At 31.1% G+C, this 26,652-nt stretch overlaps 2 protein-coding genes and 1 long non-coding RNA gene across 3 annotated transcripts; all 3 read left to right on the top strand.

Moving 5' to 3' along the window:
* The first annotated feature begins 13,487 nt into the window (after positions 1-13,487).
* Positions 13,488-16,889, top strand: LOC115703751 (uncharacterized). The gene has a single exon (XM_030630985.2). It carries the CDS (start codon positions 13,488-13,490, stop codon positions 16,887-16,889), a length of 3,402 nt encoding a protein of 1,133 aa, XP_030486845.2.
* A 4,444-nt stretch (positions 16,890-21,333) lies between these two features.
* LOC133033487 (uncharacterized) lies at positions 21,334-21,691 on the top strand. The gene is made up of 3 exons (XR_009685619.1): positions 21,334-21,378; positions 21,470-21,524; positions 21,613-21,691. It is a non-coding gene; the product is annotated as an uncharacterized LOC133033487 (long non-coding RNA).
* Positions 21,692-24,329: 2,638 nt separating this feature from the next.
* LOC133034085 (uncharacterized) lies at positions 24,330-24,864 on the top strand. The gene is made up of 2 exons (XM_061109105.1): positions 24,330-24,444; positions 24,604-24,864. The coding sequence occupies exons 1-2, from the start codon at positions 24,388-24,390 to the stop codon at positions 24,862-24,864; spliced, it is 318 nt and encodes a 105-aa protein (XP_060965088.1). The 5' UTR covers positions 24,330-24,387.
* The last annotated feature ends 1,788 nt before the right edge of the window (positions 24,865-26,652 follow it).

Genomic DNA, 26,652 nt, shown 5'->3' on the forward strand with positions numbered 1-26,652 from the left:
TTTTATATTTTCGTATATACAACTGACATTTGCAAAAACACGGTTTTTCAACTAGTGTATATATAGTTTATCTATCACGCTAAGCTAACCCAATATTGGGTAAAAAGTGACGACAAGCGATGTTAAGCCGTCTATGTGTGTGTATATAATATGGCCCAAGTATATAAATACAGCTAGCCTATCTATAGCTATATATAGATACATATATATAAAAGCTAGCTCAACCAATTCTAACCTACCCATATATATCAATTTCCTTTAAGGACTCCATTAATTGACATTTTCGTTTTGAGTTCAAATTCATTTTTGTCAGCATATACATTAAAATGAAATAAAAACTTATTGATTCAATTAGAGCTATATAGCTAGCTAGCTAGCTAACTGATAAATGAAAAGTTAGTTGTTCAGCAATCTATCACACTAGCTAGTTTATTGGTGTCTCTACATGCAAATTATTGAGCCCGTTCTCTCTCAACTATATTTTTATCTATATAAATTTCAAGCATTTATATCTTTTGAATTATATTAACAATATTATAAGTAAAATATAATTAAGACAATTTTCGACCTTAATATTATATATAGATCTTTTAATTAAACACATCTCAAAAAAAAAGATCTACTATCTATTTAGGTGTACATGGAATTAAGTTGTCAACATAATTATTATTTTTTTTTTATTATATATTAATAAGTAGAAGCTATATATATATGCATGATTATAAATAATGTTAATAGTAGAAGAGTATATATATTGAATTTTGGAACATGGATTTCTGCAGTATATATATAACACATACACATATATTAATATATTATCATGGATATATAGCTAGCTTTTGCAGATAGAAATTTATAGTTTTGAAATCGTTTAATTATGTGATCACTCAATTAATATGTATATATAGAGTACGGATTTTTTTATTTAAAAAAGAGACATTTATATCCATCTTAAATATATATTTATATACATTAATTTTCATAATTTTACTATTTGAATTATATTATTTTTTTATAATAAACTTATAAGTTTTTTTAAAAAAATATTATATACATAAATATGAATATATACATGGAAAATATTCGGGAAAATTGTACTTAGTAATATTTTTGTTTTAAAATTTTTTAATCATACAAATAAAAGTAAAATTTTTGTTTCTAAAGTTTTATTTTTTAATTTTAAAAAATAAAAAAATAAAGTGCACTTTTTAGATCTCATTTTAATTTATTTTCATTTGTTGATTTTATTTAACTCGAGCCCAGGTCCAGGTTCGGATCTAAGTTAGGATCTGGATTGAGTCCAAGTTCTAAGGTCTAGATTAGGGTGAGAGTCTAAAATATTAATTAAAAATACTATTTTAAAAAAAATAAAAGAGATGACTTTTTTTTCAAAAATTTATAATTTTAATTTTTAATTAAAAAATTAAAATAATTTTACAGAACATAATTTAAGAAAATGTTTTTAATTTTCTATATTAATTTAAAAATAAAAAATTATTTTAAAAAATATATCTAAATACACCCATAATTAATTAATATTATTATTCTATTTCTAATTTAAATAAATGAATTAGTGGCTTGTGGTAACTGATGGTGACTGATTAGTTTAGACACTAGTCGGTTGTTATTTGGTATGTAATTAATTAATTAATTAATTAATAATCACTTTCTCTGAGAAGTAGTAGTACGTAATTTTCCTTTACTCGCTGTTTCTTTCATGTCTTTAATTCATGAAAACGAAACTTCATCCAAAACAATACATATAATACATAGTCAATTGTTTGTTTAATTATTATACATCACTTTAATTATAAGACTGACTTACAGTCCTATAAATCCATAATATATATTTAGTTTCCAAATTAAAGAGTATGATCATTTATATTGTTATCTTATCAAAAACAATATTTATATATATTTATGATATGATATGTAATACAAATATATAGATGCAACATTGTATCACAATATTCTTTTCATTATTGGGGCATACGTGTGAAATTGCAATTAGCTAATTAAGTCTAAAAAGTTATCTAATCATGTTAAAGAATCATTAATATAAGTAGATTTTTTTTAAATGCAATATTATTAGATAATTGTAAATATTTAAAAATATGTGGATTTTATTAATATATACAGTTACATAAAATATTTGAAAGAAATAAAACATATATTAAATGATATAATATTATTTAAATTAAGTAACCATCGAACAAAATAGATAAAAATAATGTTACTATTTGGGAGTGTCCTTAATATATTTGAAACTTCAAATATTTGGGTAAATATCTAAATTAATTTTATGTCACTCTCATATATTCGAGAAACTGCCCAATTCTAAGTTATATATAGTTTCTATATACTGTTTAAAAAATCTAAATAAAACCCTATTTACTTAATAGAAATGAACTAAAATTATAATCTAAGATTTCTTAAGAAAATCTTAAAAAAAATTAACCTACTCTACTCACTATACGTACGTAAAACTTAATATAATTGGAGCCAAGCTACATATACAGGTGCGATTATTTATCGATAAATTGATTCTAATGAAGTGACATAGTCTTCATTTCAAAAGTAGCTAAAATTATTAAACGTTTGGTAATACTTTTATTTTAAAATTTTTTAATCGCAAAAATAAAAGTAAAATTTTTGTTTTTGAAAAACGAAATAAGTATTCTATAACCTCTTTTGTTTTTCAATTTTGAAAATAGAAAACAAAAGTGTGTTCTGTAAATATTATTTTTATTTTTTGACTTTACTTAAGTTGGGTCCAGGTCTTGGATTAGGACTAGGGCGTAGGTTCGGGTCCAAGTCCGAATCCAGGTCTGGGTGTGGGTCCGAGTTAGGGGCCGAGGTTCAAGTATGGGGTCCAGGGTTCGGGTTCAAGGTCTAGGGGTTCGAGGTTAGGGTCTGGGATCTGAGTTCGGGTCCGAGGTTCAGGGTCCGGGCCTGGGACGAGGTACGTGACCGGGGTTCGAGTCTAGGTTCAAGTCCGCCTCCGAATCTGAGTCTGTCATGAGATGAGGGTTCAGGTGTGGGTCCCAAGGTCTAAGTCAGGGTTGGAATCCAAAATATATTTAAAGATGAAAAAAAATGTTTAATTTTTTTTTTAATTTTGATTCTTAATTAACTAGAAAAAATTAAAAAAAAAAAAGTGATGAAAACAGTTTTATAAAATATATTTTTGAAATTATTTTTACTTTTCTAATTAAAAAAAACAAAAATTGATTAAAATAGAATTACCAAACATAATAATATAGTTACTCTTTAACAATTATCATTTTACTTAATTAAATTTTTTATATATATGGGTACTACGTATAGTAAGAATTTTTTTAAGGTACTTATTTACGGATAAAAATTACAATTTTTTTTTTGGCAATAGTATAATTAATGCACCCACAATTAAGAATTTTTGAATAATTTCAAATAGAAACAGCCTATTCGAAACAAATACAAGTGCAACAAATTATTTGGATTTCTATTTTGACATTCTAAATTATCTTCTTTTTTTTTTTTGGAAAATTTATAGGAAAGTCTCCCATAACTATATTATATTATACACTCCTAATAATTTATTCATGGACCAAGAATATTGTATTGCAATTTTTCTAAATATATATTCAACTCCCAGTCTCCCATGGCAATTATTATTACTTGTGGTAAGTCAATACATATGAACTTTATAAAATAATGTTTAAAATATTTTTTTTTAATGAAAATAATGTTAAAATATATTAATATTCTGTAACTACATAAATTAATTAATTTTTTTTGGAAAGAAGACAGATATATATTCCATTAAAAATTATTTGAAAGTGCAAAATATTTTAATTTATGGTCACTATTTAAGTAGTTATCTAATTTAATTTTCTTATTACTAATATTGTCAAAATATATTCTCACTTAATTTTGAGAAAATTTTTAATAAAAAATTTCACCTATATAAATTTATAGTATCGATCTCTAAAGTTTGCTGCTCAATTTTGTCTACACTAAAGAACTAGTGAATATTTAGAAGTCCGTATATTTGTTATAATATTTCTTCTGCATAAATAAATTATCTACCATGTGTAATTGATATGTCAATCTATATATTTGTTAATCATTAATAAATTGTTCATATATGTATATTTAGTTTTCACTTTTCATATTAAATTAACAATATATGATACATTCAAAAAATTGGTAATGTAGCCACATTAGATTATGAGTAAGTGAAGATAGATTTTGCACTTTTAATTAATCAGAGAGCACTATATTAAGCATATATTTATATATATTTGGTTCCAGAGAAAAGAGTTTTTATTATGGGGGGAGACGAGACGAAAGAAACAGATGGCATTCATCAATATTTGAGCTGATATATATTATTATATAATAAAGTGGTGGAAAAGAAAAGAAAAGGCAGTAGCATCTTTATTCCTAAATTCCTAATATATATATACGTGGCAGTACTAAGCTTTGTTGGATAATTGACAGCTTAATAGGTCCATCTCTATATTTAATTTGATTATCTCTATATACTATATAATATAATAATATTAGTTTATCACTTTTGAATGTTGCGGCACATGCTAAATGAAGACATTATTTTGATACCCACCACATTATTTCACACACTAGCCTTCCTTCACTGCTTAATTATATTATAGTATTTAGTAATAATTAAATTAAAGATGTTAATGTTTAGTTTCCCAACAGCACAACACAATTTATCTACGTCTAACTAAAGAGATAATATAATACTTCAATATTTTTTAGAGGGATATATTAATGATGATGTTGATCATGATATTGTATATATATTCAAAATACATACATTAATACAATTTGCTTTTTGCACAAAATTTATTAAACTAGGTAAATCCCTTATATATATGGAGGCTGTTGAGTCAGAGCACTTGCTATGAAGAGAGAGAGAGAGAGCCACACTGGGCTTGACCAAAATCAGAAGTAACAATACTGCCAATATTTAATGGTAAAAGGTAAATAATCCTTAAAATCCCAAAGAAGCAGCCGTAAAGCGCAGAGCAGTGCGGGAAGCTTACTACAAAATGGTAATAAATAAATAAAATAAAATGAGATTTATAACCAAATATATATATTATATTTATATGAGTGTACGTGGGGTGTAAATGTAATAAATGATAATGAATGTGATTTTTGGTGAATATATTTTTATTTTAGAGTTGAATACGTGGCTGATCCATGACAACAAAATGTGAAATTAGATTAGATGCAATACCATTGGGGAGTGTGTATGTGTGGGTCTTTTATTCTAGATGTTGTGTAGTGAGTGTGGCTGAACTAAAATGCCATATGTATCTCTATTAATCTCTACTGTCATCTGTCGACGCTCATAAATGAAACCAGAGTGAGAGCTGATCGGAATGGAAATGGTACGGATAATGAGTGGGGAATGGAATGCTGCCTCGCCTCTCTCTCTTTCCTGCATATTTAATATTTTTCATCTCCCTTGGAACACACAATTCCAAATTGATTTGTTTACTTCAAAAATAATAAAAACTATACATAAATTACATATTAAAAATAATAATTCAATAATGTAAAGTAGGAGACATTATTCAAAAATAAAAAATAAAACATAAATATATATACTAATATATTATAAAAAATTTATAAAGGAATATGTATAATAATTAAAAATACTATTATAATAAAAAATTAAAAAAAAATGTGGGAGATTTTTTTTATTTATGTGTTTATATATTACAGTGTATAATTTGACATTTGAATTTAAAACTTCCAACACAGATGCATTTTTTTATGGCTACTTGAGCTAGCCTCAAGTAGTTTGGAACCCTGTCGAATTATTGAAAAATGATAACCTATACTTGCCCCGTTTAATATTCAGAGATAAAAAATTATTCTCATACTTCCCCATTCTCTACTTAGGCAAGAAATTTCTATCCCAATAAAAGCGGATACTCACCACAGGTAGAATTTCCATAGCTAATGGGGAGCTACTTCTTTTTTTTTTATTGAAAACTTAATAGTAATTACCTGGAATTATAATTCATGTACTTTTCTATATAGAGAGTGATTATATATCTCCCCTAAAAAGATTCCATCTGTGGGGATTTTAGATAGCGAGTAATATATTGTAACATTTGGACAACATTTTAAAATTGAGAAGTAGTTGATTATTTCCTTGTATTGTTTTTTAAAGGAAAATTTCATTTTTTTTATGCAATTCTAGAACGTAACTTTTTTTTATTCAACATCAAATAAATCAAAAGCACGATTCACATCAACCAAACAAAATTGTGGTAAAAAAAAACCAAACACCAAATTCAAAAATAAAATAAATTATTTTATTTTATCTTTCTCTCCATCTTCTCTTTATTCACTCCACCTTTTTCTTCTTCTTCTTTATTTTTTTTTTCATTCAGTGTTGTTTCTTTGAGTTTATCCAAGCTTTATTTTCTAAGCTTGGATCATGGTTGGCTCTAATATGGATCTCCAACAGGGTCGGTCCTAAGATATATAGGACTTAAAGCGAAATCAAATTTTGGGGCCCCTATATATAGTTTAACTATTATAAAAATTATAGTTATAGTGCTTAGTTTAATGGTAAAACTTTTAAATACTCTTAAGAGCTTCAAGGTAAAAAAATTAAAATGTAGAGGTTGGGAATTGATCTCATGACCTCTTATATGAGAAGTTAAACCTTTTACCATTACACCAAAAAAAATTTATTATATTTTCTTCTTATTTATAATTTTATCTATATATTAATATTATTTTTTTTCACAATTTCGGGGAGTGAGCGTTCGGGAGTCCGAGGCGTACGCCTAGCCTTCCTACTCTCAAGGCCGGCCCTAATCTTCAATACGTAAAAATAAATCTAGGAAGGGACAAGGATGGAGTTTTCTTATGTATGACAATAATGAAAAAGATTTGATTGAGTTTGATGATAGATAGTTTTGGTGAGATATTTTCTCACGGACCGAAATATTAATTTTCAAGCCATGCAACATAAGATGGTTTCTCTATGGAGATATGTCCGTGGCTTATTTGTTAAGGATTTGAATTCTAGTAGATATCTATTCCAATTTTATCATAAAATGGATATAAAAACGGGTCGTGGAAGGTAATCTATATTTTTGACAAGATTCTTTTAATCTTTTGAAAGATTGAAACTAGACGAAAATTATCATTTTCTCTTTTAATTAACATACATTACAACAGGTTATAATGACAATTTATAATATACATTGAAATTTTGTATTTTATATATAATTATTAATATATTATTTAATTAATTAATTAATTAAATGTGAAATGATAAAATTAATGATATGAAATAAATATTTTGTAGCTACGTACCAATATTCTATAATTATACACTAGAAAACTACTAAAATAATAGAAATGCATAAAAAATAAAAACAAACAAGATTTTTATACGTGTATCAATATCATCATTATAAATTGTTACTAATTTACGGGATCACGTTCAAAGATAAAATTCATTAGTAAAATTTAATAGACTTCCTTTCTTTCATTATATATTGCAAGTTTAATGTATTTTACCTTAACAAATAAATTTTGTTGAAAATTTTCAAATATTCGAACTTCCTTTAATCTGCCTGAAAAGAGCTTCCGAGTCAAGACTTATATCCACCTTCTCTCGAAAGCTTGTAGTTACTTCTGTTCTCCCGAAGGCTTAACACTTTGTTCTTCTCTTTAATTGTTTGAAGACTCAAAACCTGAAATTCAAATTAATGACACGTGTAAATAATACCAAAAACGACAGAAATTTCAACTATTAGAAAGATCCAACCATCAGTCAACACTCAACACTATAAATTAATTTATCTTAAAAAAAAACACTACAAACTAATTTATTTATTTTTTGAAAAAGAAACACTATAAACTAATAATTAATTAATTTGTTTTTATATATATATCTCGTCACTTTTCTCAAAAAAAATAAAATTATTAATTAATTTGATATAAATGCATATTATATCTTATACAGCCTGTAGCTGTAACTTCTAATCTCTTACACTTTTTCACGGGACCACTATAAATAAACAGCGTTATTCATTCAAAAAAAAAATGTTAAAATAAAGACAATTTTTTTATTTTTATATTTGAGTATAATTATTATATTGTTTTTTAAAAAATAAAAAGCACCATTTATTTCTATTTTCTGTCACTTTTTTCTCTAAAAAACTCTGCTATTGACGGCTATCCACTTCAAGTGTTTATCAGATTACGAATGTACCCTTATAAAATAGTTATATTTACTAGATTGCCACTCCGTGTTGGTGTTGTGTTGCCAACAATTAAGACTATTAAGCACAAAAATGTTCAGCCTATGAAAGGTCAATAAGGTCAACCTTCGATACAAATACAGAAATATTAGTTTAATTTAAGGAAAGAAAACTTCTTTACAATCATTTTATTTTTATACCAATGTTATTCCACCTTTATCTTTTCCAAAATATGTTATTGTTTTTTTAGAGAACAAGATTTATTATTTATTTGTTTTATTTTTTTATGAAGAGAACAAGATATATTATTGTTATTAACAATACTATGCAACAATAACATATACTACATTTTTTTAACGAAAATTAATAACAAAAAAAATCTTAAAAATGTAGATACTTACATTCTTATTTATTCAAGTTATATAAAGATTTTTTATTTTTCAGTAATGGATATAGCATCGATACTATGCTTTAGCATGTTTTTAATTTGTTTACTTGTCAAAATTTTGAAAAAAAAAAATAGTTTCAAATTGATTTTAGAAAATGTGTTTTGACTAAGGATTAGGGATGTACATGACATGAGGCAATAGAACATCAGTTTCAGTAGAAAACTCCCTTAAAGTGGGAATAGAGTGAAGAATATATATGTAATATTATTTTAAATTTTGTGTTTTGCAAAAATTATAGATTGGACTCTCTATTTTGTTAAATGATAAAAAAGACTCTGTATTTTTTAAAATTGTACAAATAGGACTGTGAGTTCAATTTTCAACAATTTTCTTTTAATACAATCGGCATGAAGATAATTTTTAACACAAACAGATGCATAAAATTTAATCATTTTTGTCATAACACATTTAGGTCGAATTATTATTAAGTTTTATTTTGATAAAAAAATTAATTTAAGGTCATATTTTTACCATTTTGAAAAATAAATGATTCATTTTATTATCTAATAAAAGAGAGAACTTAAGCTATAATTTTTGTAAAACATAGAATTCAAAATAGTATTTAGCCCGAATATATTATTCTGAGTGAAAGAAAAAAAGAATTCATATTTTTTCATTAATTGGTTTTTCTAAGAACATTCACTAATCTGTCACATCAAGCAATAATATATATAATACCATTTAAACAGTTATTTATTTATCAACATTTTGCATAATTTATAGAAAAGACAAAGCCGTTATATGAAGAAGAAAAAAATTTGTATTATAAAGGTGTTTGATAGACAAATAAAAATCAATTTATTAAAGAGCTTATAAAAAGGGATTAGTTCACAAATACATAAAAATAATAATAAAAAAATTATAAAAATATAGTTTTACGTAATTTTAAATATTTTTATAATTTTTTTTTATTTTATTTAAAGGAAATACGGTCTTTTTATGTTGTACTCTTGTTAATTTATTATTGTTTTTTTGTTATCTGTATGTTATTTTTTGTTGTTATTTAGATATTATTTTCATGTTATTTTTATATAATTTTCTTATTACTTTCGTGTTGTTTCTATAAAAAACTGTAAAAATGTAAAAGAAATTTTGAACATAAAAATGTATTTTTTTTTTTACAAAAAAATAGTGTCTTATGTAATTATCCCAATAAAAAACTGGAACTAAAAACTAAAATGGGTAAATCTCAATTTTTTGAAAGAGTTGTTATGAATTTTTATTAAAAAGCTATAATATTTTTTTTAGAATAACTTTATAATTAACTTATTTGTACTAAAATACATTTACTTATTTATAATATAATACTAAAAAAATAAAAATATTTAAAATAAATTATATTATAATAAATAACTAATATTCAAATATTTATTTTTATTTTAAAAATTTATATTTATTGGATATTTTGTATTTTCAAAATTTTATGCTAGCAAACCACATAAATTATAATTTTTTTAAACAACCTAAAGTTTCTTATATACTTCCATTTTTTTTTTCTTACATATAATAAAAAATAATTTGAAGATACCAAATGCATAAAAAGTCATATTTTGGAAGAAAAAAATAAATAATAATAATATAAAAATAAGTAATCAGTAAAATATATGTTTTTTTATATGTATATTTGTAATTATAACACTGTGAATAGTTCAAAAAATTATTTTTAACGAGTTGAAAAGTTCAAAGATATAATACATAAGTCATAATTTGTGGAATAAAAATCCTAAATATCCTTACTATTAAAACAAAGTGTCATATTATTATTCACTAATCCAAAATTTCATTCAAGTGGGGGTGGACTAAATTATTAAAATAATATAATATCTAAATATAACTATAAATATTTATTTAAGAGATGTAGACACTTATTTTATTCTATATAATTAATTTCTATTTTAATTTTTTTTATACATTATGAAAAGAAAAAAAAAAAAGAGCATGGACAAGAGCCCCCACCTTGCTCTTCATTGGGTCTGTCATTGTTAATATTTGTATAATTAAATATGAGATCTTACAAAATATGGTTAATTATTTATAAGGTGTCACATGTAAATAATGATATTAGACACACTAATATCTAATAACAATATTTTTAATATAAAATACTAAAATGTACTAATAGTGCTTAATATGAGTCTTCATAAAATACTCAATCAAATCTAATTCAGTTTCCATTTGTGCGTGTGAATTGCATGTTAATCGACATGTAAAAGTAACCGATTCAATCTAATTCACACACATTTTTATATATTTTAAAAAATTATACATACAATTAATATTTTAATATAAAAAAAATAATTCAAAAATCTAATACATGCACATGATACAAATATATTTTAAAACTTAATAGACCATATGTATATTTTATTCTTATATATAAGGAAAATATAATTTAAAATTAAATTAGATATTTTTTTCAACATAAATATTTTTTATTTCTTTATTTGAATTTGTTATTTTATTTATTTTTAGAAACACAATACAACAATATTTTTTTTATTTTATTGTTAGATATATGTGATAAAAAATATTTTTTATTTATCAAAAAATAACCAATATAATACAGTTAAATTATCTAAATTTTAAAATCTACACTAATTAAATTGAATTACCACCCCTAAATGCCAAGCATATAATTTCATTGATAACAACATCAAATCATTTTTATCCTCTTCCTACTTTTTTTGTTTCTTTTTTTGTTTCACTACTACAGAAAGTATAATTCACGTCGGTTTTTAAATGTCATTTAAAGAATTTACGTCGGTTTATAAAACCGACGTGTATGTCATAGACGCAAATAGTTGTTTGTTAGAGTGATTTTTGTGTACACATGTATACATAATAATTTGTAGGAGAAATTGTGATTTTCTTTAGTTTTATAATTGATATTTAATGATAATTTTAAATTTTTTTTATAATGATAACTTTTAAGTGAATTAAGTGAAGATAAATAAATACATAATCGGTGGAAAGAAATGACAATTTTTGAGCGTTGTCTGCCCTTTATGTCGCTCTGTGGCAGTTTATTCTGTTTTTTTCTTTTTAACTGTTCTTCCCATTATCTTCTTTCTTAACTATATCATAACTACTCCCGCCTTCATCTGCTTTTTGAATTCTTTCATGTTCTTCTTCCCCATCACCAGTTTTGTCTGATTGCTTTTGATTGATTATTCACCATGGATAATTTTATTCCAACTATGTCTAGTGCTTTATCTGCGAGAGAGAAAGAAGTTATTAATCTCTCTGGTCTTAATACTCCACCACCGAGACCTGTTGTCCATCGACTTCTCTGTCGAATTTTTTCTAAGAGAGGGTATAATCCTAAACAGTTTAAGAATTTCATCATATCTCAATGGTTGGGTCGATTTGAAGTGTCTATCTCTGATTATGATTCCAACACTGATTCATATACTGTTTCCTTCGGCTGTGAAGGTGATTTAAGAAGGGTACTCTCTAAGGAACCTTGGCACTTCCACAATCAACACATGATCTTATGCCAACCAAGTGTTCTGCAAAATGCCTCAATGGACTCCTACACTATAACTCCTTTTTGGATACAAGTATATCGTCTGCCTTTTCTTAGTAAATCTGAAGCTTTGGCAAAAATCCTGGGTAACATGGTTGGTACTTTCTTAGAAGTACATGAAGACTCGCTTAACGAAGGTTGGGGACCTTTTCTTAGAATGAGAGTGGGTATTGATGTGTCTAAGCCTTTGCTCCGTGGTCAACTAGTTTCCTTCCCTTGGATGGCTGATGAGATGTGGTTGGACTACCGCTATGAACGACTGCCGGACTTTTGTTATGAATGTGGTATAATTGGTCATGTTTTTGACAAATTCCCTTCTTTTTTGGAAAAATTAGATGAAGATCTTCATCCCGATCTTCCTTATGGTCCCTGGATGGAAGGATCGTCTTTGCCCAAGTCTAGTTATGACAGATATCGCCAAGATTTCTCAAAGGAGGGGCCATGGCCTTTCATAACTCGTCTTGCTCGAAATACTATCAATCCCATAATCAATCATCCGAGACACTTGCCTGCTACTCCTGCTCGTGTTACTAATACTGAAAAAGGCAAAGGAGTTTTGGAGTCTACTCAGATCTTTGAAACTGCTAATAAGAGTTTCCAACATTTGCAATTGATTAGCCCTCTTACATCGGTTGGTGACTACAAATCTGATCTGGCTTCCTCTTCTGGATTGAGAGACACTGTTATTGATAAACATGATACCCATAATTCCACTAATCATTCCTTAAAGCAGCCCATCCCATGCACTAAATCGTGCAATATTGTGTCTCAAACCAAAACAGTCATGGATTTACATTCCACTACCATCCCTCCCCATACTCTTTCTCAAGAATTACCACCAGTAGCCCCTACTCCACTTATCCCTATTGCCACTTATCCTCCTCCCACTATTCCTATATCAAATACTTCCGTCCCTATCCCCATGAATATACCACCAGCCTACTTACACATCTCTAACTCCTCACCACTTATGTCCCACATGTCTGATGCACCTGCTGCAATGACAGTCACTGCTGACCCAACCCTGCTAACAGAAAATCGACTCTCTTCCATCTTCAACAAAAGACAGCTTACTACTTCGGGAGGAAATGTCCGTACCATTTTGAAGAGATGTCGCACCAGAGTTTCACCTTTAGCAGATACTACTAATTTTCCTATGCACCAGCAACCGGACCCTTCTTCTGAATTTCCCAGCAATTCTTTGAAGGCTGATGGCGATGATGCTTCTTTGGCGAAGGCTGTTGCTCAGCCTCGCCAATCGTCATGAATATTATCTGCTGGAATGCTCGGGGCTTGAGCAATCCGAGAGCATTCCGTCAACTTCGCATGCTCGTTTCTCATCATAGTCCTGATGTTGTTTTTATTATGGAGTCAAAGCTTAGAATAGGGTCTCTTTCTAAATTCCGTAATGTATTAAAGTTTCCTAATGGTATTGAAGTTCCTAGAGTTGGTCTTAGTGGGGGTCTTTTATTTCTTTGGAAATCTAATGTAAATGTAACTATGATTAATTATGGTATAAACTTTGTTGATTGTTACATGGGTTTTGTTGATGGTCCTTCTTGGCACTTTTCGGGATTCTATGGTGCTCCCTCTATTTCTCAGAGGCAATTCACTTGGGAATTGCTAAAAAAATTAAAAGATACTGCTCCTTTATACCCGTGGCTTGTCATGGGCGATTTTAATGAAGTCCTCTCTCAAAGTGATAAACTTGGTGGTCCATTACGTTGTGAAAACCAGATTGATGCTTTCCGAGATGCCATTGATTTTTGTGAACTTCATGATCTACCTTACAATGGTGATAGATTTACTTTGCACAATAACCATTCTCAAACTTCAAATGTTAAGGAAAGACTTGACTATGGGTTCACTAATACTTTCTGGGCTGATTCATTTATTACTCAACCTGTTTCTCATTTGGATTTCTTTGGTTCGGATCACAGAGCCTTGTTGTTTTCGGTTGCCATCCCCAATGTGCAATCACAGCCGAGATTCAAGTCAAGATTCAGGTTTGAACAAATCTGGTTGCAGGAGGAAAAATGTCATGATATTATACTGGAACAGTGGAAGAATTCGGCTACTGACCCTACTAATCAGGTGCTGCAAAATATTTCTAATTGTGCATCTCAGCTTCAGCGTTGGCACCATTCAAAGTTCAGTGATATGCCGAAAAAAATCAAGCTTTCCCAAGATAAAGTGGCTGCTCTTAATAATAAACATGACACGAGTATTGAACATTTTGAAGAGCTTCGCATGAGTGAATCAATCCTTGATGAGTTACTAACTAAAGAAGAGGAATACTGGAAGCAAAGATCAAGAATTTCATGGTTGCAATCCGGTGATTCTAACACCAAATTTTTCCATCAAAAGGCTTCTAGCAGGCGGTCCAATAATACTATTCGTATGCTGATTGACGAACATGGAATTGAACATTCATCTCCTGCTGATATTGCTCACATTGTTCAGAGTTATTTTCATAATATGTTCTCCACAGAGGGTTACGATGCTGCTGCTATTGATCATGTGATGTCTGTTGTTCCTCATATTATTTCTGCTGAAACTAACCAAGCTCTTCTTCGTCCTTACACAGTTGCTGATGTGTATGATGCTCTTTCTTCCATGAAATCGGATGGTAGCCCAGGTATAGATGGTATGTCTGTCATGTTTTACATCAACTATTGGGAGATTGTTGGCGATCTTGTTTCTCGTACAGTTCTCAAAGTTCTAAATGATGGGGGAGATCCTTCAAGCTTCAATCAAACTGTTATCACCTTAATTCCTAAGGTTAAGAAACCGACTTCAATGTCCCAGCTGCGCCCAATTAGTCTTTGTAACGTTCTATACAAGTTGGTCTCGAAGTCAATAGTGTTACGATTGAAGCCTTTTATTGGTGAAGCAATCTCAGATTCTCAAAGTGCGTTTATTCCATCTCGTCTAATCACTGATAACGTACTTATTGCCTTTGAACTGCTACACTCTCTTAAACATTTAAAAAGAGGCAAGGAAGGTTATGCAGCCATCAAATTAGACATGAGCAAAGCCTTTGATAGGGTCGAATGGCATTTTATTCAGCATATGATGTTAGCTTTGGGTTTTCATCCAGCAGTGGTCGACCTTGTTCAGCGATGTATTCAAAGTGTATCTTACTCATTTCTTATCAATGGTTCGGTGGCGAAGGAATTTGTTCATCCAAGTCGTGGTATTAGACAAGGGGATCCCTTATCCCCTTATCTTTTCATTATTTGTGCGGAAGGTTTATCACGACTTCTCCAACATGAGGAGGCTATTGGTAATTTACAAGGTCTACGGGTCTCACGTTCTGCTCCAAGTGTCTCTCACTTGTTCTTCGCGGACGATAGTTTGGTTCTATGCCGTGCTAATCGACGTTCTGCAGCTGCCATTAAATCATCCATTGATATCTATTGCCGAGCTTCGGGCCAAAAACTGAATGTGGACAAGTCAGTTTTATCTTTCTCCCCAAATACTCTCCCTTCAATCCAAACGTGTCTACAACAGATTTTGTTAATGCCAATACAACCGTGTCATGAGCGCTATTTGGGTCTTCCATCATATTCAGGAAGGGATAAAAAAGTCTTGTTTGCTGAGATTAAGGAAAAGCTATGGAAAAATCTTTCGGCTTGGCAAGAGCAATTATTTTCTATTGGTGGTAAGGAAATCCTCTTAAAAGCTGTTGCTCAATCTATTCCGACATATGCTATGAGTTGCTTCCGCCTCTCTAAGTCACTAATTAACCAAATTGAAGTGATGATGAATAAATTCTGGTGGGGTTCGAATTCCTCTGGTTCGGGCATTCATTGGAAGACTTGGTCTCTACTTTGTGCTCCAAAGGTGGAAGGAGGTTTAGGTTTTAAGAGCTTCATTCATTTTAATCAAGCTTTACTAGCGAAGCAGGCTTGGCGCATCTTCTCCAATCCTTCTTCCCTGTTAAGCCGCATTCTCAAAGCTCGATATTACTCACATTCCTCCTTTTTGGATGCTGGTAATGGCCCATATCCCTCCCTTACTTGGCAAGGGATTCATTGGGGCAAAGCTTTGCTTTCAAAAGGTCTTAGATGGAAAGTGGGAGATGGTCAAGGCATCTTGTGCAAAAGTGATCCTTGGCTGCCTGGTGTCACCAACTTTCGTCCTTTGGTTGTGACTGGAATTGAGGATCATGTTAAGGTTTCTTCTCTAATTACAGCTGAAAGGTCTTGGAATTTAAACTTGCTGAACTCTTATTTTATTCCTGCTGATGTTGAGCGAATCCTTAGCATTCCATTGACCCTAACTCCATATTCGGATGCACTTATCTGGCACCATGAGCATAATGGCTGCTACACGGTGAAATCGGGTTATTTTTTGGCTACTAATTTGGAGGAACAACAGCCTAGTATATCAGGTACACAATCACAGCAATGGTGGAAAAAATTCTGGCGGTTGTCCTTGCCTTCCAAGGTCCGTATTTTTTTATGGCGTGCGATAAATGATTGTATACCGGCTACTGCTGTTCTGTTTCACAGGCATATAGCTCAGTCCCCAATTTGTCCACTATGTCAACAAGATAGTGAATCAATTATGCATGCTTTGTTCTATTGCCACAGGCCTAGAAAAATTTGGAAATATTCCTCTTTCTCACTTGATAATATACTCTTTAGCAGTATGACTTGAAAGGAATGTTTTCTTTATTTTTCTACCATCTGGTCTGATTCCACAATTGAACAATTTATCACAATCTTGTGGTATATTTGGAATGAAAGGAATAGAGAAAAGCATGGAAATAGAACCAAGCCATATGATATGGTTCTCTATTTTGCTCTGTCTTATATTGAGGATTATCAAGCTGCCCAGAAGCCGAAGACTACTCCAACATTGTCTTCTCCCTCACGGTCGAAATCTGCTACAGAGACTCCTTGGCTTAATCCTCCTTCGGGCAAGCTTAAGTTGAATACAGATGCGGCAGTCGACATATCCAACCAACGTACTGGTTGTGGAGCTGTATTAAGGGACTCTAATGGAGATATTGTGGCTGCTTTTTCAAAGTCAATTCCGGGTGTTTTTCGGCCTGAAATAATGGAAGCTTTGGCTCTATTGAATGCTTTAAAATGGCTGATAGACAATCAATTGACTGCTCACTTCTTAGAAACAGACTCTCTTTTAGTGGTCAAAGGTTTACACACATCTACTACTACTGTTTCTGATTTCCATTGTCTGTTATCAGACATTACACATCTAGTGTCCAATTTCCCAGGAGTGCAGATTTCTCATGTTTATAGATCTGCGAATACGGCTGCTCATTTGTTAGCGAAGTATGCTCTTTCGGTGGACTCTGTTTGTTTTTGGTTGGAGGGAATACCTCCCCCGTTAAATGCTTATTGTATTATGGATGATTAATATAATATAATTGGCATTTTTATCTCAAAAAAAAAAAAAAAAAAAAAACCAACCGAATAAAATTAAAAATAAATTATCAATTAACTAATTCTTTCTCAACCGGAAACTGTAATGGATATGATAGCTTTTAATTAATATTAGCAATGATCAAATAAAACTTATATTTGGTATATTTTCTTTTTTGAAAAGGTTGCTGGCCTACTTACTTACCTATGTTGCTTTATAAGGCTGGAATTATTGAAAACCACAAGCCCGGTATGGAAATTGAACTTTCCAACTAAGCTAGATTTCTTCGGAAAAAATAATAATAATAATAATTAAAAAATAACAATAATTATTAATTAATTTTTATTTCCACTTCAAATCCAACTTGGAATTGGCTTTTTGTGATGGCATGGATTGGGCATGGCCATCATTTGAAAACAAAGCCAAACGTAAACCCAGAAGTTGACTTGATGATGTAGAATTACACAATCCAAATATTTTAGGAAATTATGCTGAGTCTTTTCAAAAAAAAAAAAAAAAATTAATTATGCTAACTAAAAATTAATTATGTTGAGTCTTTTCAACTTAATGAATTTACTTAACAATATTTATTATAACATAACTTAAACATATAAATAAGACAGTAAGTCAATAAATTAAGTACGATTTTTGTGTCAAAAAAGTTTATAAAGAGAACACGTATAAATTATTATTGAGCTACGCGTGATTGTTAATTATGGTCAACTATATTGTTTTTCTTTTTTAAGTGACAAATCTGACTTAATTTAATCTATTGAGAGAAAAAAAATTATTAGGTGAAATTGAATATAAAGATTTAATTATTAGTCAATTCCCCTCCCTAAAGGCAAGAAAAATAAATTTTCAATAAATTTAAAATATATTTGATTAATTTTTTCTTTTTTGTAAAAGTATAAAAAAAATTATTTTATGGTCTCACGTTGTGATTTTGCCAAAGGCTTAATTTTAGATTGAGACAGCCTTCCACGCAATATTCATAATTTCATATGGATTTAGTTGTGCATAATTTTGTATTTTTATTAATAATATTTCTTTTATTCTATAAAATTTCTTGAATTCCACAAAATGCATGCTTATAGTTTGATGATAATTATATTGGGACCGGATTTTGTCCCGTTACTGTACGGACACGGATTGCAATCCGTGATGTACTGTAACCGTCGGATGGGCAGTTACTTTGATCCAAAGGTTGGGGTTCATGTAGGGGTTGATGTAGGGGTATGTAGGGTTAAATAAATGGATACCGGCTACTTTTTTGAAATTTAAATTTATTAAAAAATGGAAAAGTGAACAGTTACATCCATCAATCAAGTCCTATCAACCTATCAACCGTCGTCCCTCTCCACTCACTATACCATTTCATTGTTATTTTTATTTTGTTGTTTATTTTGCAAAGTTCTTTCATTTCCATTTTCGTCTCTGCTAGGGCAAAAGCAAAGTTCTTTCATTTCCATTTTCTTTTTCATTTTCCATTTTGTTTTTCCATTTTCCATTTTCATTTGAGTTGGTGAAACCCATACTGTACATTTTGTTCACTGTGGTGTACATTACTCGGAGTCTGCCATTGTTGGAGTTGTTACAGGGAGTGTCAACGGTGGGTTTTACACTTTCTCCGTTCTACTTTACATACTTTTCACAGAAAAAAAAATACATTTTTCAAGCGAACGTGGTGTTTTTGCATTTTCGTGTACTTAATATCTTCCATTTTGTCTCAGGTGTGGAGGGTGAGGTGTTGCAAGGATTGTGCATTTCTGTGTGGAGGTATTACTTTCTCTATCTCTCTCTATCTCTTTCTCTCTGGTTTTGTGTTGAATGGAGTTTGTATTTCTTTCTCTCTGTCTCCCCCCGTGCATGTGCTTGGTTGTATGTGTGGAATGTACTCTAAATTGTTTTGAGTTTTTCGTTTTAGTTTTTTATGAATATATGATTCGGTATTTCTATTTAAAGTGGAATGCACTGTAATTTAGGGGTTTTGATTTAGGTATTTTGATTTCGGTATTTGTGAAATGTGTTAGTTGACTTGTTTGGATTTTGAATATTTGGGGATTGGATAAATGGAGATTTTTTGAGCAATATGACAAAACTCATTTCAATTTAAAAATCTGAACCCAATAAAACAAAAATAGTTGTATTGTTATTATTATTATGGCCTTATGTATAGGTATTAGAGAAAAAGATGTTATCTTTTTCAGTTATGTGTACGGTGAAGACTAAAGATATAAATGTATCATATGTTTTTGAGCAACACCCGAAAAATATAATTCACAAGTTCTATAATATTAGGTTGGATATTGTTTTAGTGATCTTATCATTATGTAACTGATTTTGCTTTCTTTCTTGTTTTTGGGATGAAATATGAAAATATCAAGTATTTGTAAGTATGGTACCAATTTTAGAGGCACTAAACTTATTGGTACTGAGCATAATGTCATACAATTTAAATATCCTAATAGAAATAGGAGATATTATCAAACCAAACAAGTTGTGTATTGAATTAAAAACTTAACACAGATAAATTAGGAGTACTATTAAAAATTCGGATAAGAATAATTTAAAAAAATATATGTTTTAAATTTTGTAAAGATATTTGTACTATAGAAAATAAAATTTTCGTACATTTTTGAGACCTTATAAAATTAAAACCCTTTCGAAATTTTTTCACTTATGCAGATAGAATTCATCTTATAAAATAGTATCAAAAGAAAGCTATTTTGTAAAGTAATATAGAAGTGGACAAGGTTTAGAAGTCCCATTTTGCAACCCCATCAAAGCTTAATGTTCATACTTGAGGAAGTGTAATAAGACATTAGTAAGTACTCTAGTTAGGAAGTAAAACATTAGTTGCATTCTCCTTTGAAGAATTATGGAGTTTTTGACTATGTTAGGTATAGGGAAAAAATGTGGAAGGGATAGAAAATAAGTTTAAAAAATTGTGGTAGATCCTTATTATTTATTCTTCTCAGTGTATATTTTCATGTTCCTTCTGCATCTACACTGAGATGCCTACAATAAAATCTTAATATAATTGTTTCTATATTTTATATTACATATGTTGGCATCATTGTATGTTAAAAGTGAATACTGTATAACTGACTTTGCTGGGATGGTATTGTAATAGTAAATTATCTTAGGAAAATATGATAACTTGGAAGCAAAGGGAGACTATTTTGCAACAAGATGAGTGATTTTTATTGTTATTATTACTTGTTTATTTTATTAATTGTTTGTGAACTGCTGTACTTTGCGGTTTTTTTGTTCCAATCAGTAACTGGAGTTGTTGGTTTGGTACAACCCACTCGATTTTGGGAAATTGACATTGCTTTTAATTGAATTTTAATCTTATTTGAATTTTCCTTTTGGGAAATTAGAATTATAACAAAACTAACAATTTACAGAATCCATTATTTAGGCATATTGGTACATTGTACTTAACAGTTTCCATGTAATACATATTATGAAATTATGTTATATGGGAAGAGATGCTTACCTGTTATTGTACACATATAGAAAATTAAGTGTCGGGATGTCATGAATACACTGAAATGTTAGACAATTGCATGAATTATTCAAAGTCTTTGTCTTCCAATATTTTAGTGTTTTGAATGTTTGTTAATTTAAGTTATTTTGTCTTGTGTAATAGGTTTATAAAATGGTATTTAAACGGAAGAGGGGGGCTGCAGACAAAAAGGATGCAACGAGAGATAAAGAAGAAGGATCCGAAGGAAGCTTGGCCGAAGTACTAGTGAGTTATTTGTGGCAGTTATTTTAGTGGTAATATTTTTTGGTTTTGAAAATAATATTTATAATTCCATTCCTTTATTTAATTGATGCAGCCAAGCCAATTTCTATGCTTATGCTGATGCACACAAAGAGAAACCTAAAGCAGATGTGAGTGACTTGGACTGTGTTATGGATCTTTTATTTTTTATCTTTGATTTAGCGTACTTTTGTTAATAATCGAGTCTTAATATTGCAGGTGCTTCGTAGTTTTAAGGAGCAATTCAAGCTTCTTACCGATGAAGAGATTGAGAATTGGGCTGCATACGAAGTCGAGGCTTCCTCCAAGGTTGGTGGTAGAGGGAAAGGGAAGAAGGTGAAGGAGACATTATCTCGCCGAGCCGTGGATTGACAACAACGAAGGTGTGGGGGACGTTCAAGTTTCTGGTCGTTGCTCATTCGAGCGTTTGGGGAGAATAGTCCCACTGCTGAACGAGGCTCAAAAGGAAATGGTGAGAAATGCCGGTTTCTCAACATTTTTAAGGGAGGATGCCCCGTACATAGACGCTAAGATAGTTAGTTGGCTGATCGATCACGTGGATCCAACCACTTCTACCTGGAGATATTTGGAAGAACAATCCAACTATCCGCCAAGCTGTTTGAGGATGTCATGGGAATCCGGGATGGCGGAGAACCCGTGGCAACCGAAAGTGAGCGTGACCTGGTTGAGTTTGACGTCCTCTTCAAGGCCAAGGACTATAGGTATTCCCTGACTTTGCTTTGGAGAATGAGCTCGGGGAAACCGGCGTTGACTACTGTTTCTCATTAAGTTTCTCCTTGTACGTATTGAACCGTGTTGCCGCCGAAGAATGGTACCGAGGTCAGCACTAGCTACATGCATTCTTTAGTTGACATAAGGTCAATTAAGAAGAAGAATTGGGCGACTGCCGGATATCGATATCTAATGAGCTCTCTACACGGTACAAGACGAAGAACACCAAAAATGTCTCCGGTTGCACGATATTTTTACGGAGTAAGTTTTCGAATTATTGTGATGGTAGTAATTTTATTCTCTCGTGTACCGCGTGGTAATATATGTATGCACTTTTGTTTGGTGGCAGCTTGTATATTTGACGCACGTAGACTGGACTGCTACTCACGTGGACCGAACTTGTGGCTCCAATTGACTTTTGGACCACAAAACACCGCAAGTCGGTGTACAAGTGGATTCGAGACTGTGGTGGTCACACAAGTGGAAAGGTACATTTAGTACTTCAATTTTCTAATGCGTGAGAATTTTATTTGAGAGATATGCTAACTAGTTTTTTTGGTGTACTAAGCAGGTGAAGTTGACTAACACGTATGTGTTACTGCCAAGTTTTGAATCCGCTGCAGTTGGGCAACCCACAAATGACGCAATATACAAAGTTTGTGTGTGAGTTGAAAGATGAGGTCTTCGGCTTGATTTGAAGGTGAGCAGGCGCAAAAGAGTCATTATCGAAGGTACTCTCCACTTCCCTTGGGAAGGGGACTATGAAAGAAGTGTTGGAGATACCTGAGACGAGCAAAGTTCAGCGCTCGCTTTCGTTCAACGGGGAGACCGAGAAGAAGGATGACGTCTGTGTCGAGGAAAAGGATGGTGAAGGGACGAAGGATGACGTGGTTGTCGAGGAAAAGGATGGTGAAGGGACGAAGGATCAATTGGAAGAGGATGTTGATGATGTAGAGAGTGTCCCTTCACTTAATCTATCGAAGAGAAGGTCGTTGTTCCAACTAAGGTGGTTGTTTCGATGATTCGTTTGAGGTTATGAACTTTTGGGGAGAAGATCTCCCCGCTATTGTAAAAGAGGAAGTTGAGCGAGGCAAGTGAAGGATGATTTTGATGATCTTGCGTTCGAAAGATTCAAAGAATGCGGAGGGAAGGTGATTGGTCCGTTCACCGTGAAGAAGGGTTACTCAAATCAACAAGACGAGTTGTTCCGTTACATTTTCTCTAGCGCCAATGATCCGAGGTAATCTCATGTGTCATGATTACCGTGTACGTAGTTGATATTAGTACATTCGTTTCGTTGTTGATTATTTGTTTGGTATTTCGGTGAAGTGTTAGCCCATTTTGGGAAGGTTGAGGTCGAGCGGATGTATTTCAAATGCATGAAACCGAGACCGATATATCACACGATGTACGTAGAAGTTGGCTTTTGGGTGCTTTGAAATTTTTAGTTCATTACTTTAGTTAATGCCATTTACAAATTGTATGAATGACAACATAACGGATATTGTTTGTGTAAATGTCGGCTCATTGATTGCTTTGCTCAAATCATGAATTTTCGAGAGAAGAAGCGCAACGGCATTGGAAGTAAGAGAACTTGGTTTATGCCCACCGAATTTCGGTATGAAATTTGATATTTAAAAGTGGACATGAATCTTTTGTATTTGTCTTGTAAACTCGTTAAATCTAAGTTTTTATTTAAAATGTAATCTATTATGTGTGCTTATTGTGCAGAGCAAGTTACTTGGAAGATCGATGATCGTGGAGAGGATGGCGAAGCGAAGAGTGGTCCACTCTTTATTACGATGCAGATTTGAGTTTATGTCACACTGTAATTTGCATTTTCTTGAAACTTTTGTGTTGAATCAAATGTGTGTAGTTCAATTTTCCGATGACGTTGTTTGTTTTACTTTGTCGAGATGGTGGTACCCCTACCGGATACCGAGAGTGCTCCGCACCGGTTTGCGGCGAATGTGAGCATGGTTAATACAACGTGTGGAAATTAGGGACTCGTTGTCTTCGCAATGCATAAGAGGTCACGTCGGAGCACTGCGTAGAGATGGTATGCACGTGTGTACACGGTGTGCCGTTTTATTAGTGTAATTGCACTAATCTCAACTCGTGATTGTTTTAATTTTTTTGCGGCTCCGGACTTTGGACCAATTGTTTGCCCCCGTGAAGCCGCAGGACTGAATTTCGGCCGAGTTTGTAATTATTTCTTCAAGCAAGGACTACCCACAACAACAAAATGGCCACGATTGTGGAATGTTTGTAATGAAGTACATGGAATCACTGTTCGAGGAAAATGAAATATTGGAAGAGGTAATGTAATGTTGATTTCTTTAGTTTAAGTTTTCATCCCGTTAACTAACTCGTTTATATTGTGAAAATTGAGTTGTCAATCTATTTTTTGATGGATTTGTTTCTATGGATTTGGTTGTCATGTGTATTACTGAATTGGTTTCCTAATGTACACTGCAGTTTGATCCTATTGAAGCGAGACTGGATTGTGTTGGGAAAATTGTCACCCACGAGAGTAACAAGGCTAAACATGCTGTGATGGAGGGAGTTAAGAAGCAATTTGGATTGAGCAAAACCAAAGTTCTTCCATCAACATCTACAACTATAGCATTACGTAGTCCATCAAGGTCTCCTCGAGACCCCCGATTCAAGACAGTCGAAGGCCGTGTCCGAAAACATGTGGACTGGCAAGAGCAAGTCCCCGAAAACACGTCATTCTAAAAGGCTGGCCATAAGTAACAAGTAGTATATTACAATGGTTAGAAAAGTTACTTTATTTATATATTTACTATGTTCAGTACAATGGTTACAAAAGTTAGGTTTTAGGTCGTAAATTATATTTACTCAGTCATGTTATATACTTGCATCATACTACTGTTAGGTGATTTGGAATTGCACTAATGTTGGTGATTTTATAATTTACTATAGGGTGAGACTTGTGGTAGTTTTTAGAATTTGGTGGAACTGATTATTATTATTGTATGGTCATTATTACTATTATTGTGAATATTATTTAGGTTGTTATACTTTGCCATTACTATTAGGTTTTGGATTTTTTTTTACCATAACAATATGTCAAGTACATTATTCTGAAAATGAAACTAACCAATTTTTACATTCCTTTTCGCACTATCTGTTTTAGTCCAATGATGTCCATAGCCAAAATAATAATAATACTTATACTTATGTACTTTCCCATTACTATTGTGAATATTATTACTGTTGTTATATTTTGCCGTACTATTAGGTTTTGGATAGTGAATTACATTATTTTCAAAATGAAATTGTTTACTCCAATTATGTCCAAAATAATAAAAATACCTACAATCAACAACGAAGGCATTAATTACGGCCTTGGACATAAATTTGGATCAAAAAGAGTAAGTACGCATGCTTATGAGCAATAATAATAACTCTGTCACACAATTTCCTTTGTAACAATTTTACCACTTCTAAATAATGTAATTAAAGGCTATAAAAAAGAACTGTTTTCCAAAAATGCAGTGTATTGAACATCAACCTTTACAACAATTATATGGATACCTCCAACATATTAAAAATTAAAAACAATGGTACCAATCTATTCAACATTAAACACATAGTTAAAGTACTGTACAGTGATGAGACATAATAACTCTGAATTTCACCATTTCTAAATAATGCAATTAAAAGCTACCAAAAAAAATAAAGGTTAGTGTTTTTAAAAAATGCAATGTATTGAACATCAACGTTTGAAAATGGTAGCAATCTATTAAACATTAAACTTTGAAAAAAAAAGTTGAAGTATTTTTAAAATGCAAATTAGTGAAACACAACAATGTTGACTAAGTTATTATGACACTTTTTGGATTATATTGTGAAAATTACCGATATTTATCTTTAAATCCTAGTATTTCACACTAGATTAATTACTGTACTACGCACATATTGACATTCACAATCAATGACGAAATAGTAATTAAGAAATTTTTAATAGAACCAACTTAAATGCCTACCTTTCCTTTGAATTACGTCCTTAAAAAACATAAAATAAACATCATACCACATACAATATCTCTAACGAAATACAAGTTGGCAAATGATGAAGAGGCAAATAAATATAATGAAATATAATTTTTTAATAATGTTTTCATGGTGCATCTTCTCTTTCTCCAAACTCCTTACTTGGTTTCGCAAACCGAGAGTAGTGTCTCGGGTTTTTAGGATGAGCTTGATCGATCCAACAAAAGTAATCACATCCTCGACTTTCGTTGTTCTCACCGAATTTAAAATAAGTACATCACCATATTTACAAAGCCTAGTTTAAAATATTATTAAGGCGTTCGAAGTCTTACATAGTGCGGACATCCAAAGAAGCGACGACCCGGATTTGCTCTACTGCTAGAAGTCCAAACATAAGCTAGATCACCACAGTAACAATGGGGGTGTCCCCCAAGTGAATTTTTCCATGAAGGGAAATCCCTCTCGAACCCGTAGGGGTCCTCTCCGGTAACTGCCCACCATGTTTTT

Source organism: Cannabis sativa, chromosome 1, assembly GCF_029168945.1.
Source record: "Cannabis sativa cultivar Pink pepper isolate KNU-18-1 chromosome 1, ASM2916894v1, whole genome shotgun sequence".
In the NCBI taxonomy this organism is placed as follows: Eukaryota; Viridiplantae; Streptophyta; class Magnoliopsida; order Rosales; family Cannabaceae; genus Cannabis; species Cannabis sativa.

Excerpts from the sequence above, each read along its gene's own strand:
- LOC115703751 (XM_030630985.2), top strand. The coding sequence starts at position 13,488 with ATGAATATTATCTGCTGGAATGCTCGGGGCTTGAGCAATCCGAGAGCA.
- LOC133034085 (XM_061109105.1), top strand. The coding sequence starts at position 24,388 with ATGTTTGTAATGAAGTACATGGAATCACTGTTCGAGGAAAATGAAATA. Across the intron at positions 24,445-24,603 it reads AAAATGAAATATTGGAAGAG|TTTGATCCTATTGAAGCGAG; the intron begins GTAATGTAATGT and ends TGTACACTGCAG.